This window comes from Phyllobates terribilis, unplaced genomic scaffold (assembly GCF_046119375.1).
Source record: "Phyllobates terribilis strain yellow unplaced genomic scaffold, ASM4611937v1 Scaffold_11__3_contigs__length_659146591, whole genome shotgun sequence".
NCBI classification, from domain to species: domain Eukaryota; kingdom Metazoa; phylum Chordata; class Amphibia; order Anura; family Dendrobatidae; genus Phyllobates; species Phyllobates terribilis.
The window spans coordinates 599,447,593-599,466,703 of record NW_027362771.1 but is presented as its reverse complement, the minus strand read 5'-3'; the positions used below and the strand labels follow the sequence as shown (position 1 = coordinate 599,466,703).

Here is a 19,111-nt window from a genome sequence, read left to right as displayed (position 1 = left end):
TATCAGGAGTGCAGCAGGCAGAGTCTGTATCAGAGTGCAGCAGGCAGGGTCTGTATCAGAGTGCAGCAGGTAGAGTCTGTATCAGGAGTGCAGCAGTCAGAGTCTGTATCAGGAGTGCAGCTAGGAAGAGTCTGTATCAGAGTGCAGCAGGCAGAGTCTGTATCAGGAGTGCAGCTAAGAAGAGTCTGTATCAGGAGTGCAGCAGGCAGAGTCTGTATCAGGAGTGCAGCAGGCAGAGTCTGTATCAGAGTGCAGCAGGCAGAGGCTGTATCAGGAGTGCAGCAGGCAGAGTCTGTATCAGAGTGCAGCAGGCAGAGTCTGTATCAGGGTGAAGCAGGCAGAGTCTGTATCAGGAGTGCAGCAGGCAGAGTCTGTATCAGGAGTGCAGCAGGCAGAGTCTGTATCAGAGTGCAGCAGGCAGAGTCTGTATCAGAGTGCAGCAGGCAGAGTCCGTATCAGGGTGAAGCAGGTAGAGTCTGTATCAGGAGTGCAGCAGGCAGAGTCTGTATCAGGAGTGCAGCAGGCAGAGTCTGTATCAGAGTGCAGCAGGCAGGGTCTGTATCAGAGTGCAGCAGGTAGAGTCTGTATCAGGAGTGCAGCAGTCAGAGTCTGTATCAGGAGTGCAGCAGGCAGAGTCCGTATCAGGGTGAAGCAGGTAGAGTCTGTATCAGAGTGCAGCAGGCAGGGTCTGTATCAGAGTGCAGCAGGCAGAGTCTGTATCAGGAGTGCAGCAGGCAGGGTCTGTATCAGAGTGCAGCAGGTAGAGTCTGTATCAGGAGTGCAGCAGTCAGAGTCTGTATCAGGAGTGCAGCAGGCAGAGTCCGTATCAGGGTGAAGCAGGTAGAGTCTGTATCAGAGTGCAGCAGGCAGGGTCTGTATCAGAGTGCAGCAGGCAGAGTCTGTATCAGGAGTGCAGCAGGCAGGGTCTGTATCAGAGTGCAGCAGGCAGAGTCTGTATCAGGAGTGCAGCAGGCAGAGTCTGTATCAGGAGTGCAGCAGGCAGAGTCTGTATCAGGAGTGCAGCAGGCAGAGTCTGTATCAGGAGTGCAGCTAGGACTGGTACGCAACATTACACAACTTAGATTGCAGAACAGGAAGGTTCCACTAGAGCCAACCCAAGAGATGGAGACCCAATCAGGATTCCCCACATTGAAAAAAATTAGTGGCAGACGCCAGCAAAGTGGCATCAATTTCACTACTGTAGAAATAGTGTAAATAAGACCCACACCTCTTCCAGTACAGCCAACCCAGGAGATGGAGACCTAACCAGGAGTGTTCACATTGCCCTAAATGAGGGCCTAACACCACCGAAGTGGCATCAATGTCATCAGACTACAAGTAGTTTAACGCAGATCCATACCTGTCCCACTACAGCCAACCCAGGAGATGCAGACGCAATCGGAAGTGTTTACATTTAAAAAAAATAGGGCCTAAGACCACCATTTCCGTTGCCAACAGATTGGAGATGGTGGAGTTCAACCTCTTAGCTTTGTCAGCTAAGGTGCTGAGAGAAGACGGAGTATGGCGAACCGGAAAAACTGATGAAGCGTGAGTGAGGTGCAGATGTTACGATGGATTGAGAAACGTGTGGTGTGCTCGGTGAAACAAACACAGCAGGCATGTCCACTTCTGTTACAGCTGACGGACTGTCACTCAGCCTGACTGGAGTGGGTAAAGAACCGGAGTTTCTGCGATGGAAGACCTGCGTGACAATACTCGGCACGGTAACAGAAGAGGAGGAAGAAGCAGCGGATTTGTTTGATAGGGCAGCTGATGGTTGTTGAGGTGCGCAGGTCCGCATTTCAGCGTAAAGAATGTTGTTTGAGCATGTGAACGTTCAAGCATGTATTGGTCAATTTATTGCAGTTTTTCCCTCTACTGAGTTTTTTTATCTCAAAGTTTGCAGATAGCGTGAGATGGCTCATCCTTTGCAGTGACAAAAAAGGCCCATGTTAGGCAACCCTTGCTGCCCCTGTGAGCTGCAGACCCGTGACCGCTGCTGGCCACAGCCACGGTTATGGCTAAGGATGCAGTGCTCCTCGTGCTTGCATCACTCCGTGTCTGCCCCGTAGGGCGAAATGTAACCTCCTCGTCTTCCTCCTCCACCTCCTCAGATGAGCTACTCGGATGCGTGACTCTGGGTTCTCACTGAGTAGGATCTTCAACCTCGTCATCATCCAATGTGTTATCCCATTTCTCGCCCTCAGAGTGACCCCACTCCTCTTGTTGCCCTGACAGCACAGTACAGTCCGCATGAGCCTCAGGTATCTGAGTCTCATTGGGATCACCTCCCTCCCCTGTCGTTAACCTGCTCGGACCCTACTTCATCCTGCCCCGAATGCAAGCTAAAAAAATTTTGGGCATTGATGCAGATGCTTTCCTCCCCTTGACTCTGTGACTGTTTGGAGTACACGTCTGATGCCCATGGTGTAGAATGGGTGAAGAGTTCTACAGATTCGCCCATCTGTGGTTCGCTACAATCAGTTGGCCAGTTGTGACACGGGGGGAAGCATGGGTAATTGGGGTGCCACCTCTGTGGACTGTATTGCGTGTGATGTTGAGGTGGAGGAAGAAGATGAGAAGGCACTGGAACTAGAGCTTGCCATCCACTGGAGCACCTGCTCCTTCTGGGCCTTATCAACAAGGCATATTGCTGTGCGGCTGCCAAAGGAAGGGAGTGCAGTAGCCCGTCCACTAACACAAGTTGTCAGTTGTCTTTGGATAGGACCTGTTTGTGTTGGTTCACTAGTGCATTCACTAACATTACCACGTACCCCATGTACACCTTGAACACCAAGCCTATTCCCCCTTCAACCACACCCTCTCATTTTCCCACTCATGTTGGTCAGATACAGTGGTAGGAGCATGCTATTAACTAAAGAAAAATACGTTTTTTTCCTGTGCAACAGCTCAGCACACACCTGAATTTCAGCGACACTAAATGACAAGGTAAGATATGGCCTGCCGTATAACGTTACTAACAGACAAAAGAAATGTGTTACTGTGCATGAGTCCGATAAAACCTACGAGATATTCTCCAAACAATTTCAAACTGAGATGTCCCCTGCTGTAAAACTTTAGGAACAGAAGAAATTTTCTTTTTGAATGTGGATGAGGCCAGTATGACATAGAATATATGCTCCAAAATATTTCAAACTCAGATCTAGCCAGCTGTATCACTTTGCTCAGAGCAAAAAATATTTTTGGGTTACTCTACATAAGCTCTGCATCCAGCTGACTTTGACCGCCACTGACGTAGTAGCTGGCTTATAGCACTGTATGACTTTTGGCACAGGAAAAAATATTCTTTGGACTGGGCCTAGTAAGGGAAGTTGTTTTTTTTTAACTGTAAAACCAGGACAAGATCAACGCCACTAAAATAGGATCTGCCTTTTAGCAGACTGGATCAACTTTATCATAGTAAAAAAACTTTGGTGGACTCTGCCTGCCAACGAAAAATATATATAGGTATGATTGTGCGTACAAGCTGAATTTGACCGCCACTGTAGTAGCTGGCTTATAGCACTGTATGACCTTTGGCACAGGAAAAAATATTTTTTGGACTGGGGGTAGCAAGAGAAAAAATGTATTATTTTACTCTGAAACCACCTGAAGTTCAACTCCACTAAAATAGTATCTGACACTAAAAAAACTTTAGTGCACACAGCTTTCAATATCACAATAACAACAGAAAAAAACAACAGATTTTGTGCTCTGCAATAAGAAGCTCTGCAGACTGCGCAGAGCACAATTTCAACCCCACTAAATGAAAAGGTGCACTGCGCTTACTTGATCACATTAGCTAGTGCAAAAAAAAGATTGAAGGCATACTGAGACATGGAGCTCTATACCAGCGGTGCACAGCGCTATTGTATGGCATGGGCCCTCTGTTTCTGTCAGAATCTCAGCACTTGCACAAGAACACCAAAAATGTGCTGCACCAGCGGTTGCAGGGGTACACAGACCAGGAATTATCTACACTATCTGACTACCACACAAGCGCCCATCTATCTAGCTAATATCTCTCATTACACAGGAGAACACTGAGCTGCGTCTGTCTCCAGCAGTGACATGGATATAATGGCGCTGAGGGAACATGGCTGCCTTTTACAGTTATATGAAAAAGTTTGGGCACCCCTATTAATCTTAAGCTTAATGTTTTATAAAAATTGGTGTTTTTGCAACAGCTATTTCAGTTTGATATATGTAATAACTGTTGGACACAGTAATGTTTCTGCCTTGAAATGAGGTTTATTGTACTAACAGAAAATGTGTAATCTGCATTCAAACAAAATTTGACAGGTGCATAAGTATGGGCACCCTTATCATTTTCTTGTTTTAAATACTCCTACCTACTTTTTACTGACTTACTAAAGCACTTTTTTTGGTTTTGTAACCTCATTGAGCTTTGAACTTCATAGCCAGGTGTATGCAATCATGAGAAAAGCTACTTAAAGTGGCCACTTCCAAGTTGTTCTCCTGTTTGAATCTCCTCTGAAGAGTGGCATCATGGGCTCCTCAAAACAACTGTCAAATGATCTGAAAACAAAGATTATTCAACATAGTTGTTCAGGGGAAGGATACAAAAAACTGTCTCAGAGATTTAACCTGTCAGTTTCCACTGTGAGGAACTTAGTAAGGAAATGGAAGAACACAGGGACAGTTCTTGTTAAGGCCAGAAGTGGCAGGCCAAGAAAAACATCAGAAAGGCAGAGAAGAAGAATGGTGAGATCAGTCAAGGACAATCCTCAGACCACCTCCAGAGAGCTGCAGGATCAACTTGCTGCAGATGGTGTCACTGTGCATCGGTCATCTATACAAAGCACTTTGCACAAGGAGAAGCTGTATGGGAGAGTGATGCGAAAGAAGCCGTTTCTGCAAGCACGCCACAAACAGAGTCGGCTGAGGTATGCAAAAGCACATTTGGAGAAGCCAATTTGTTTTTGAAAGAAGGTCCTGTGGACTGATGAAACCAAGATTGAGTTGTTTGGTCATACAAAAAGGCGTTATGCATGGCGGCAAAAAAAAACAGCATTCCAAGAAAAACACTTGCTACCCACAGTAAAATTTGGTGGAGGTTCCATCATGCTTTGGGGCTGTGTGGCCAATGCCGGCACCTGGAATCTTGTTAAAGTTGAGGGACGCATGGATTCCACTCAGTATCAGCAGATTCTTGACAATAATGTTCAAGAATCAGTGACAAAGTTGAAGTTACGCAGGGAATGGATCTTTCAGCAAGACAATGATCCAAAACACCGCTCCAAATCTACTCAGGCATTCATGCAGAGGAACAATTACAATGTTCTGGAATGGCCATCCCTGTCCCCAGACCTGAATATCATTGAACATCTGTGGGGTCATTTGAAGAGGGCTGTCCATGCTCGGCGACCATCAAACTTAACTGAACTGGAATTGTTTTGTAAAGAGGAATGGTCAAAAATACCTTCATCCAGGATCCAGGAACTCATTAAAAGCTACAGGAAGCCACTAGAGGCTGTTATTTTTGCAAAAGGAGGATCTACTAAATATTAATGTCACTTTTCAGGTGAGGTGCCCATACTTATGCACCTGTCAAATTTTGTTTGAATGCAGATTGCACATTTTCTGTTAGTACAATAAACCTCATTTCAAGGCAGAAACATTACTGTGTCCAACAGTTATTACATATATCAAACTGAAATAGCTGTTGCAAAAACACCAATTTTTATAAAACATTAAGCTTAAGATTAATAGGGGTGCCCAAACTTTTTCATATAACTGTATATTGAGAGGACATGTGTTACCGCCCACAGGAAGAAAAAAAAAACAGTGTGCCGCTGATCTGACCTGTTCTAAGCTCTCCACAGCCCCCACACTCACCTGGCACATGGCTCATCATACACTTGCATTATGCTAACAAAACTGTTCAAAACGCCATGGTTGCCCTTTATTTGCTGTCCCGTGCAAATTCATTGATCTTTTCCGTGCCGAATTTGAAACTTTCGAACATTCGGCGAACAAATTCGCTCAACACTATTCAAGATGCAGGTACAAAGTTTATATACCCCCAAAATTCTGATGGGTGGTTAAGGTTAGTTCTTTGCAGAGCTTTTACAGTTACCAGTTATTTGGATTGCTGCATGCTTACTTGTACACTTTTTGCTCCACCATGTATGGTGACACAACATTTTAGGAGTTGTCCTGCTAACAAAGTACATTTTCATCAATATATCTTGGAATAAAAATAAGTTCCACAATTGGATGTATTTAAAAAGATTGACCTGTGCTTAGATAATATTATAAATGTTCCCCTGCTATGTACTGTGTAATGGCTGTATCTGACCGTGCAGAGATGCTCCAGTTCATGAATCGGCACATAACACAACTTCTGGCCAGGTGAGGAAGAATAAGTGATTATATAGATGACATAACAGTGGTTTGCAGCTGCTGCATTCATTGAGGTAAAACATTTCCTTGCCTGTTTTATCACAGGAGCGAGTGTTTTTATCGTGTCTCCAGTCCCCTGAACTCATCATAAATCAATCAATGATGTAAGAGCTCTGGCTGTAGGTGCCGTTGAACTCATATGTCACTAACTTTATTTGTGATGAGCTCAGAGGACTGGAGACGCGACAGAAAAACTCCTTCCTGTGATAAAACAAATAGAGACATGTGTTACTGACGCGCCCCCTGGGCCAGTGTTGTTTGGGGAATACCCGGAGCCGGATCAGATGGGGGTTGTAGTCTCCGAGTGGCTGTGACCCGGTCCGTGCCCAGGGTGTCAAACTCCGTGTGTGGCAGTCTTTACAGATGTTGTTAGTGTTCTTAGTGTCGACTACGCCACCCGTTGATTTGCGGTCAATACGGCCGCCGCTGCAGCAGGGTCCGCTGAGGCTGGTGGTATGTGTGCAGCTTCGGGTAGTATAACCCCCAACGGGAGGGGTATAGCCTCAGGGGGTCAGGTGTAGAGGATGGTGGTAGTGGTGGTGCAGTGTGGATGGTAAGAAGACTCAGAGTCGGGCTGTGCAGTTCAGGGTTTTTACTTACTGCTGTTCTGTTGGTCACTCTGGCCTTGAGTGACCGCCCGAGCCGTGCTGCGTCCACCAGGTCCTGGACTCGGCCAACCCCCAAGCAATTCTGGAGCGTGGTCCTGAGCTCCCTTTCTGACTGTCCTCTCTACTGGCCTTTCTCACCAGGGGTCCACTTGTGTCCGGCTCCCTCGGGCCTCTTATTGGGTGCACCTCTTCGGGGTTCCCTGACCCTATACCTGGTGTGCCTTCTTAGTGGACTTAGTGAGGGGCTGCTCCACATGCAATGTCGCAGCCTCCGGTTCTTAGCTGAGGGTTGTTTCTTTCCTCCACTAATTTGGGATCCGGTTCCCTTGCGTGCCAACCCTTCACCCTTCTGGTCTAATTCTGGGTTCTTGGGGTTCCTTCTTCTCCCCCTCTGGGTCCTTCTCTTCTCCTCTCTCTCTTCTCTCTGCAGGCGCTCCTGGACCTCTCTCAGGACTCACTAACCCTCTACAGAAGACTGACTCTGATCTAAGATGGTTCCCACCTTATATACTCCCTCTATGTGTGAGCTCAGGTGACCAGCACCCAATGAGCTCCTAGCCTTACCCAGACTGCTCCCCCTATCTGCACCTACACTACTGGGATGTTCCACCCCCCTCCCACTCCAGCCAGGGACAGACACTGTCGTACCTGCACATATACCTAGTGGGAGTACCATCGATCTGTCCCCCGGAAATGGGATGTATGTAGTGTATGCAGCTAACTGAGCTCAGTTCCACACTCCATCCTTACCCGGGAGTGGAATATCACACCTCTGGCTTGAGGTGCAATACCCCTGTAGCAGCCGAATCCTCAGGGTGCTACATTCCCCCCTGGTAAATCACAGCACGTCCTCGGGCTGTAAGAAAACAAAACATCCACAAACATACAAAATTTTCATAACAACATAAACATATAAAACATTATATATATATCATCAGCATAAACTTTTTCTTGTAAACTTTCTTGTTCCTCCGGCCACGGTGCGACTTGTGACCGGGTAAAGTGCGACTGTCTCTGGTAGAAAAACACGGCTTTCCTATAAAACCAGTAGGGGGCGCCTTAAAAAGCGCAACTATATACAAGGTGAGATATGGCCGCTCTCAGTCCTCGGCCAGGTATTAGGAAAGGAATGACCGCTCTCAGTCCTCGGTCAGTGGGAATAGGGACACACGGGTTTCAGTTCAATTTGCTGGTCCCAACGGGGACTATATTTTAACTAGCAGCAGTAACAGTTCCTATACCCTGACGGGTAACTATTTACAGTCTCTTTACCGTACTTTAATGACGGCGTCCTCCTGCTCCTTCTTGGTCTTCAGACCCGTCCGGGTTCTCTTGCTCCTCCTCACACCGCAGCTCCTCCTCCGTCAGGCGATGCACATGGAGGGCGTAGGGTCCTTTGGCACACTTGTGCCGGGTGAACGTGACCTCGTCCCCTACGTACAGGTCACGACCTCTGTGTCCCTCCGGCAGATGGCTTTCTACGTCTCTGCGGGTTACAAAGACGTCGCCGGGGGTATGATGGTCTCTGATGAAACCCCAACCGTGCTGCAGTTGGAATTTAATTACAGTCCCGGTGGCACGGGGACCGTGGGCTGCACGGGGGTTCCTCCTGGTCCGGCTCTTCTGCTCTGCGCTCTGTTCCTGCAGCCGCTGCTCTCGGACCCACCTCTCTCTCCTCTCCCGGTCGAAGACCTCTAACTGCTGCCGGCAGCACTCCGCACGTTCAGCTGCGGCTGCCCGCGTTTCTTGAGTGAACCCCATGAGGTCTCCTCCGGTGGGGTCCCACTCGAACTGCGCTTCTTCCAGCGGGAGCGGGGTCCTTTTAACGGGCTTCGGAGCCGGAATCAGGGGCTCACACAGGGGCCTTGCTTTTTGGAGTTCCAGCTGATAGTACTCCGGTGGCCATATAAAGGGCTGCCCATCCGGGCAAGTGTGCTGGGCAAACAAGTCTTCACCCAGGTGCGGTACTCTAGATGTTGAGGGCGCGGTGGTGGAAGCGGCGCCCGGGTTCGCCAGGCCTTGCGACCAGGCCTGGGGTACCCTGAACGTAAAGGGCACCGTGAAGACGGCGGCGCCCGGGGTTACTTGGCCCAGCGACCAGGCCGGTGGCTCCGCGGAGGTAGGGGGCGCTGTTGGAATTGCGGCGCCCGGAGGTACTAGACCTTGCGACCAGGCCGGTGGTATTTCCTGCTTCGCCGCGCTCAGGGTTGAGGCGCGTGACGTCACAGGGGTCGCGGCCGCGGCTTCTGCTTGAGGCCTAGTCTGGCACGGTGACGATGCAGCGACGGGCACGGCAGGGGGAATTTCGAGCTCTGCGACGGGGAGCTGGGACAGGTACACGGTTTCTCGGCTCGGGGTAGAGACGTCCCCTTTACCTGCCTCCGTCCGTTCAGCTCCCTTCTCGGCGCCGTCTCCTGCCTTCATTCCTCCTGCGCCATCCTCAGAGGCGGTCTGTCTCCTCGTCTCGGGTGGCGTGCTCCGCTGACGGGTTCCGGTCTGCTGGGCCATCTCACGGCTCCACTCCGTCAGCGTGTCTTGCTGCACCTGGGCCATCCTCCGTACGAGGCCCTCCAGCGCGGTCTGTGCACACTCCCGGTCTCGGGGGAGCTGTGCTAGGATCTCCACTAAGCCTAGTGGGGTTGTTGCTTGCAGCAGGCTCCTGACCACTGGGTCGGTGCTGCCTGTCTCTCCCTCCATCTCCGGGTACGCTTTCTCTGGACTCCTCTCCAGACTTCTTGTCTCCGGGTGCGCTCTCTCTGGACTCCTCCAGGCTGCACCCATCTTCGCTCCTTTGTTCTGTCTCCGCCCACATTGAGGGTGGTCCCGGGGCAACTTAGTGATTGTCAGTTCCAGGGGCAGTTCTCTCACGCTGATGGACACTTCCAGCATCACAGTCTCTGTTGGTGGGCGCGGTTTCCGCTTTTGGCGCCATTCTTCGACCTGGCCCACGATGGGAGGTGGCCTTTTGCCACCCTCTGGCACGCCCATAATGGTGTCCGCTCTTCCAAGGCGGGAAATCTTTGGAAATGGCGGGAATCGTCTCCCAGTGGCGGGAAACTCCATGGATGGCGGGAAAAAGCTGCAAATGGCGGACAACCGGCGGGAAACGACCTGTGATGGGGTCCGTTGGCGGGGACCCTCCGGAACCGGCAGGAGACTTCTTTTTGAGGTAACGGTGAACTTTTCTTCAGGCACGCAGTACCCGGTGGTTGCGGGCACGTAATCCTGCCGACTACGCCAAAGTTGACGCGCCCCCTGGGCCAGTGTTGTTTGGGGAATACCCGGAGCCGGATCAGATGGGGGTTGTAGTCTCCGAGTGGCTGTGACCCGGTCCGTGCCCAGGGTGTCAAACTCCGTGTGTGGCAGTCTTTACAGATGTTGTTAGTGTTCTTAGTGTCGACTACGCCACCCGTTGATTTGCGGTCAATACGGCCGCCGCTGCAGCAGGGTCCGCTGAGGCTGGTGGTATGTGTGCAGCTTCGGGTAGTATAAACCCCAACGGGAGGGGTATAGCCTCAGGGAGTCAGGTGTAGAGGATGGTGGTAGTGGTGGTGCAGTGTGGATGGTAAGAAGACTCAGAGTCGGGCTGTGCAGTTCAGGGTTTTTACTTACTGCTGTTCTGTTGGTCACTCTGGCCTTGAGTGACCGCCCGAGCCGTGCTGCGTCCACCAGGTCCTGGACTCGGCCAACCCCCAAGCAATTCTGGAGCGTGGTCCTGAGCTCCCTTTCTGACTGTCCTCTCTACTGGCCTTTCTCACCAGGGGTCCACTTGTGTCCGGCTCCCTCGGGCCTCTTATTGGGTGCACCTCTTCGGGGTTCCCTGACCCTATACCTGGTGTGCCTTCTTAGTGGACTTAGTGAGGGGCTGCTCCACATGCAATGTCGCAGCCTCCGGTTCTTAGCTGAGGGTTGTTTCTTTCCTCCACTAATTTGGGATCCGGTTCCCTTGCGTGCCAACCCTTCACCCTTCTGGTCTAATTCTGTGTTCTTGGGGTTCCGTCTTCTCCCCCTCTGGGTCCTTCTCTTCTCCTCTCTCTCTTCTCTCTGCAGGCGCTCCTGGACCTCTCTCAGGACTCACTAACCCTCTACAGAAGACTGACTCTGATCTAAGATGGTTCCCACCTTATATACTCCCTCTATGTGTGAGCTCAGGTGACCAGCACCCAATGAGCTCCTAGCCTTACCCAGACTGCTCCCCCTATCTGCCCCTACACTACTGGGATGTTCCACCCCCCTCCCACTCCAGCCAGGGACAGACACTGTCGTACCTGCACATATACCTAGTGGGAGTACCATCGATCTGTCCCCCGGAAATGGGATGTATGTAGTGTATGCAGCTAACTGAGCTCAGTTCCACACTCCATCCTTACCCGGGAGTGGAATATCACACCTCTGGCTTGAGGTGCAATACCCCTGTAGCAGCCGAATCCTCAGGGTGCTACATTACCTCACAGAAAGAATTAACTGTGATCCTATGCTGTCCTTTCCTTGTCCTCTCTGAGATCCTGAATCAGTTCTGACAGATAAGCCGTGAGTCGGGAAGTCAAGGAGTCCAAGATCATAAGTCAGTAGGGTACATCATAAACAGAGGAGTGAGACAAAGGCATAGCCAGGTCACTGTCCAGGGTCATAATTCCAAGAGGGTAGCGGATAAAAACAAAAGGGCTAGGCAAACAGAAGGTCAAAGGCAAATCCAAGATCGGGCAATAAAGATCAAGTTATACGAATTCAGAGCACAGCACAAACACACACCACTTGAGCTAAGCTACAACTAGCAATGTTCTAATCATTGCCAGCCAGCTAAATAGCCAGGTAATCACCCAGAATGGGTGACACCTGGAGGAAACCCCACAGGCCCGGCCAGATTGACAGCTGAGCTGTCATTCACAATACTGACCGTCAGCATGCCCCTGCCTCAGATTGGGTGGCTGAGCTGTCCATCAAAATCCCGACAGCTCAGCACGCCCCTGATCCTATAGGACAGCTGAACTGTCACTCACAGCATCCTTAGCACACTGCGAGTGGTGCAATCATGACAGTACCCTAGATTTTCCAGAAAATCTGGAATAGAAGTCTTGATCAGGCGATCGGCCTTCACGTTTCAAGCTGGAACCTAGGATCTCTCTTTCGATCTGTACTCTTTCCAATGAATGAGGTACTGGAATTTTGGATCTTCCAAGAATCTATGATTTCTGTACCTCATTTTCTAAACTGCCATCGATAGAAACCGAAGGAGGCGGTGATGAGGGAGATAGAACCGAGGGGACAAACTCTTTTAACAGGAATCTATGGAAAATGCTAGGGATGTGAAGAGATGGAAGAAGCTTCAACCTGAAAGCCACCATATTGACTACCTCCAGAATCTCATAGGGACCAATGAACTTCGGACCCAACTTCGCCGATGGTACTTTAAGTTTAATATTGTTGGATGACAACCAAACCTTATCACCTACTTTAAAGGCATGACCCGCCAAACGTTTTCTATCAGCCTTACATTTTTGGTGAATCTAAGAGGCCCCAATATTCTTTTGAACCTCTCTTCAGACATCCCCAAGTTTCTGTGTGGCGACCTCCACCCCAGAACATTCAGAACTTATCCTAAAAAATTCATCAAAATGAGGATGAAAACCATTGTTACAAAAAAACGGTGAGTTCCAGTGGACTACTTGATCTAACTGTTAAAGGCGAACTTAGCAAGAGGAAAGAATGAAGACCAATCCTCCTTCTGTGCCTCAAAAAAATACCTTAAAATTTGTTCGAAAGATTGATATGTCCTTTCTGTCTGACCATTGGTTTCAGGGTGGCAGGCAGAGGAAAATGGTAAATCAATCCCCAGTTTTTTTTTACAAAAAGCTGTCCAGAATTTAGAGACAAATCACACTCCCCTATGAGACACAATGTTAAGAGGAAATACATGCAATCTCACAACACGACAAATAACCTGGAGAGGGTCTCAGCATTAGGCAATCCTAACAAAGAAACAAAATGAGCCTGTTTACTGAATCGGTCAACCACCACCCAGATAGCAGTTTTCCCACCAAACAGAGGTAAATCCATGATCCATGGATGAGTCCACTGTCTTTCTGAAATTAACAGTGCAGCCAATTCCCCCTGCTGGCCAGTTATGACGGACTTTAGCGTGAGAGCAAACTTCACAAGTGGATACAAAACCTTTAATATCATTATTCATAGACGGCCATCAAAAAAGCCTAGTAATAACTTTCTGCGTAGCTGTGACCACAGGAAGACCACTCAAGATGGAATCATGAAACTCCTGCAACAGACACAATCCTAAGTACACAGGTACAAATAATTTGGTCCCAGGAGTGGTAGATAGAGCCAACAACTGGACTTTACAGATCTTAGCTTCCAACTCCGAGGATACCACAGAAACCACAATGCCTTTAGGGAGAATGGAGGATTGAGGTTCTGGAGGAGAATCAGAACTAAGACTGTGTGATAGTGCATCAGCCTTCACATCCCTGTCCTGAATGTAATAGAGATATTGAATCTAGAGAAAAATAAGGACCATCTGGTCTGTCTAGGAGTTAGTTGTTTAGCTGATTCAGTATACGCCATATTCTTATGGTCAGTGACCACAGTGACTAGATGAACTGCCCCTTCCAAAAAATGTCGCCATTCTTCAAAGGTTGATTTAACAGCGAGTAACTCATGATTCCCAACATCATAATTTCTTTCAGCAGACGAATATTTTCTCGAGAATAAAGCACATGGCCATAAATTGGTCAGAAGACAAGCGTGAGTTGGGGAAGTCAAGGAATCCAAAGTCATGAACCAGGAGGGTATATCTTAAACAGAGGGGGTGAGACAAAGGCATAGTCAGGTCACAGTCTGGGGTCAGAATTCCAAGAATGCAGCGGATTAAGACAAAGGGGTTAGGCAAATGGATGATAAAAGGCAAATGCAAGATCAGGCAGCAAGGATCAGAATATAAGAACTCATAGAACAGCATAAACACACACCACTTGAACTACGCTACAACTGGCAATGTTCTAATCATTGACAGCCAGCTAAATAACCAGGTAATCACCCAGAATAGGCGAAACCTGGAGGAAACCCCACAGGCCTGGACAGATTGGACAGCTGAACTGTCATTCACAATACTGACAGCTGAGCACACCCCTGCCTCAGATTGGACGGCTGAGCTGTCACTCACAATCCTGACAGCTCAGCATGCCCCTGATCCTATAAGGCGGCTGAGCTGTCACTCACAGCGTCCTTAGGACACTGTGAGTGGTGAAATTGTGACACACTCTTTTGTTTCCTTCCATGACCAGGAAATGTGGTATGTGCAGACCATATTCCTTCACAGTCAGACATAGTCATTACACAGTACATAGCAGGGGCACCTTTATAAGATTATTTCAGCACAGGAACATTTTTTTTAACATATACAATTGTGGAACTTTTTATTATTATAATAATAATTAATAATATTTTTTATTTATATAGTGCCAACATATAACGCAGCAATTTACAATTAAGCGGTGACATATACTGACAAAATATTCAATACAAGGTAAGACAACAGTTACATTAGGAGTGAGGTCCTTGCTCACAAGCTTACATTCTACAAGGAAATAGGGGGACACAATAGGTGAAAAGTGCCTGTTATTTAAGGTCCAGCAATTATAATAAATAGGGATTTTCATATAAAGCAGCATGATCCAGTCATCAGCCCGTATGTTTAAGTGCAATTATCAAGTATCAAGCGCAGTTATCATTTGCATGGAAGGTGTGGAGACAAATTAATAGAAGGGAGCAAATTCTGAATATTTAGAAGGAGGGAACAGGGGAGAGTTAGGCTAGTGAGTTGAGGTGGTAGGCTTGTTTAAAGAGATGGGTTTTTAAAGAGCGCCTGAAGATGTGGAGGCTAGGTAGCAATCAGATCATCTGCGGTAGTGCATTCCAGAGAACTGGCGCAGCACAAGAGAAGCCTTGGAGGCGGAGGTGAAAGGTTTGGATTAGGGAAAATGTTAGTTTTAGGTCATTTGTAGAATGGAGGGCACGTGTAGGGCAATAGACAGAGATGAGGGAGGAGATATAGGGTGGTGCAGAACCAGTGCAATGACTGGAACAAGATGGAGGCATCAGTGAAGCACCTGGACAGAAATACGACCCTGGCTGCTGCATTCAGGACGGATTGGAGAGGAGAAAGTTTGGTAAGAGGGAGACCGATCAGAAGAGAGTTGCTGTAGCCCAAACGAGAGTGAATAAGAGCGACAGTAAGAGTTTTAGCAGTTTCAAAGGTGAGAAAAGGTCGGATTCTGGAGATGTTTTTAAGATGCAGGTGACAAGAGCAGGTGAGTGATTGGATATGGGGAGTAAAGGAAAGTTTAGTGTCGAATATGACCCCAAGGCAGCGGGCGTGCTGCTTGGGAGTTAAGGTTGAACCCTCCAAGGTAATTTCAATATCAGGTAGAGTTAGCTTAGTAGAGGGGAGAAACACAAGAAGTTCAGTTTTAGAGAGATTCAGATTAAGATAGAGGGAGGACATGATGTTAGAGACAGCGAACAGACAATCCTTGGTATTTTGTATTAGGGGGGTGGTCAGGGAAAGAAGTGTATAATTGGGTGTCATCAGCATAGAGATGATAGTGGAACCCAAATCTGCTGATTGTTTGTCCAATAGGGGCAGCTTATAGAGAGAAGAGGAGGGGGCCTAGGACTGAGCCCTGCAGAACCCCGATAGTAAGGGGGCGAGGAGAGGAGTAGATGCCGGCAAAAAATACCGTGAAGGAGCGGTCAAAGAGGTAGGAGGAGAACCAGGAGAGAGCGGAGTCCTTGAGACCTATAAAGCGGAGCATAGTGAGGAGGAGCTGGTGATCCACAGTGTCAAATGCAGCAGAGAGATCCAGGAGAATCAGCAGGGAGCAGTGACCATTAGATTTGGCTGTTAGTAGATCATTAGAGACTTTAGTGAGGGCAGTTTCATTAGAGCTTTAAGAGTGGAAACCAGATTGTAAAGGGTCAAATGTACTTTTAAAATGTACTTTGTTCATGGGGCAATCCCTTTAAGTTTTTTAAAAATATTGTCAAACTGTTTGTGTCAAAATAAAATTTCCACATTCATTTCCATAATCCGAATGGTTGAGATCATGTATGAAAGGACAATTATAGTAGATACATGTGTGAAATAATACAAGTAATTTCCTACTTTAGGTCTCAAGAGGATAGACCTACATGTTCATTACCCTACGGGACCTCTCTTGGCAGTAGATGCTGACGCTGGCCTGGTCATAAGATACAGGTCCCATGGACTGCCTTTGAAAACTTCGAAGACATTAGTTTCTAACCTTCACTATGAATCAGCTCAGTTGGCTGGGATCGATGGTGGCCCTCACACCGTTGTCGTGATGACTCTTTGCCCCCATTTTGCATCTTTTCCAGTGAGGTTTTACTTAGAAAGATTGGAAAAGGTCCGACAGGCAGTTGTATCTTTGCTTTTTCGGAGCCCTGAGACGACTGTGATAATTAAATCTGCTAATACTGGTTATAAGATGTTATCTATCAGTGATTGGTTAACTCTTCAGCTGGATATTTTATTGAGGGCGGCCTTCAAGGGAATGGGGGTGATAATCCTGGATGTCTGGGACATGACATCCTGCCACTATCTTCCTGACGACATGCACCCGGGACCCCCAGTCATCAAGAACGAGATGGACCTCATGTTGTCTCACATATGTCCAAAATGATGAGATGCCCTTTGAATTTTACATATTTTTACAATAAATCCCGGTATCTGGACTGCAAATCTACCGCTGCTTCTCTAAAAGCAATTTTTAATTCCAACATTTTGCTCTGCACTAAAATTTGTATCTTGATAAAGTTTTTGTATTTGCCTTGTGGTAGATCGCTCAGTTAGCTGCACATGGAGGTAGACACAGGTACTCTGTCTCTTTAAATTTCTTGTTGGTTTATTAGTATGCGGCATAAACACGGCCTTTTGGGCAAAACGGGAAAAGAAAAACAAAACAGAGTGGTCGCGCAAAACACAGTCCTTCTGTTAGCAAGGATCTGCCTGCTCAGAGTTTAGCAACTACACATGGTTCAAGTCAGCTCAACACAAACATGTCTGGAGTTACTCTCTGCAGTAGTAAAGGGACAAGAATACACTAACAATTTGCACACCTAAATTACTCAGTTCAATTGTATTGAAACATAACACACATGACAAAGATTAAAACCATCTAAAAACAACAACACCACCGTAACAAGTTTTGATGTAAGCAAATGAATAATACAACCCCTGGCAAAAATTATGGAATCACCAGGCTCGGAGGATGTTCATTCAGTTGTTTAATGTTGTTGAAAAAAAAGCAGATCACAGACATGGCACAACACTAAAGTCATTTCAAATGGCAACTTTAGGGCTTTAAGAAACACTAAAAGAAATCAAGATAAAAAATGTGGTACTCAGTAAGGGTATTTTTTTTCAGACCAAGCAGAGGGGAAAAAATTATGGAATCACTCAATTCTGAGGAAAAAATTATGGAATCACCCTGTAAATTTTCATTTCCAAAACTAACACCTGCATCAAATTAGATCTGCTCGTTAGTCTGCATCTAAAAAGGAGTGATCACACCTTGGAGAGCTGTTGCACCAAGTGGATTGACATGAATCATGGCTCCAACACGAGAGATGTCAATTGAAACAAAGGAGAGGATTATCAAACTCTTAAAAGAAGGTAAATCATCACGCAGTGTTGCAAAAGATGTTGGTTGTTCACAGTCAGCTGTGTCTAAAATCTGGACCAAATATAAACAACATGGGAAGGTTGTTAAAGCCAAACATACTGGTAGACCAAGGAAGACATCAAAGCGTCAAGACCGGAAACTTAAAGCAATATGTCTCCAAAATAGGAAATGCACAACAAAACAAACGAGGAACGTATGGGAGGAAACTGGAGTCAATGTCTGTGACCGAACTGTAAGAAACCGCCTAAAGGAAATGGTATTTACATACAGAAAAGCTAAACATAAGCCATCATTAACACCTAAACAGAAAAAAACAAGGTTACAATTTGCTAAGGAAAGGCAATCGTGGACTGTGGATGACTGGATGAAAGTCATATTCAGTGATGAATCGCAAATCTGCATTGGGCAAGGTGATGATACAGGAACTTTTGTTTGGTGCCGTTCCAATGAGATTCATAAAGATGACTGCATGAAGAGAACATGCAAATTTTCACAGTCATTGATGACATGGGGCTGCATGTCAGGTAAAGGCACTGGGGAGATGGCTGTCATTACATCTTCAATAAATGCCCAATTTTACATTGATATTTTGGACAGTTTTCTTATCCCATCAATTGAAAGGATGTTTGGGGATGATGACATAATTTTTCAAGATGATAATGCATCCTTCCATAGAGCAAAAACTGTGAAAACATTCCTTGAAAGAAGACACATAAGGTGAATGTCATGGCCTGCAAATAGTCTGGATCTTAATCCATTTGAAAATCTGGTCCATGACAAGGCTCCAACCTGCAAAGCTGATCTGGCAACAGCAATCAGAGAAAGTTGGAGCCAGATTGATGAAGAGTACTGTTTGTTACTCATTAAGTCCATGCCTCAGAGACTGCAAGCTGTTATTAAAGCCAGAGGTGGTGCAACAAAATACTAGTGACGTATTGGAGTGTTCTTTTGTGTGTTTGTTTTTCATGATTCCATAATTTTTTCCTCAGATTTGAGTGATTCCATAATTTTTTCCATCTGCTTGGTCTAAAAAAAATTACCCTTACTGAGTACCACATTTTTTATCTTGATTTCTTTTAGTGTTTCTTAAAGCCCTAAAGTTGCCATTTGAAATGACTTTAGTTTTGTGCCATGTCTGTGATCTGCTTTTTTTCAACAACATTAAACAACTGAATGAACATCATCCGAGCCCGGTGATTCCATAATTTTTGCCAGGGGTTGTATAAGAGGGGGTTTCACTCAGGGTGAATGTTTTCTGCAGATTACATAGGGTATGCGAGCATAGATAGTATAGTAATAAAGTGCACAGTGCAAATACAGTACTGTATATATAATACGCTAATTCTCATAAGGTATAGT

The 19,111-nt window shown here is 46.8% G+C and overlaps 1 protein-coding gene across 4 annotated transcripts in view; it reads left to right on the top strand.

Annotated features, from left to right (window-relative positions):
- LOC141167100 (NXPE family member 3-like) overlaps positions 1 to 17,287 on the top strand; it is a 128,576-nt gene extending 111,289 nt beyond the window's left edge. For 3 of the 4 annotated variants that reach the window (XM_073654451.1, XM_073654450.1, XM_073654452.1), the window contains one exon: positions 16,218 to 17,287. In XM_073654451.1, coding sequence (XP_073510552.1) covers positions 16,218 to 16,750 — 533 coding nt within the window. In that variant the 3' untranslated portion in view covers positions 16,751 to 17,287. The remainder of the gene's footprint in view (positions 1 to 16,217) is intronic. The other variant, XM_073654449.1, reaches the window with a different exon arrangement.
- The last annotated feature ends 1,824 nt before the right edge of the window (positions 17,288 to 19,111 follow it).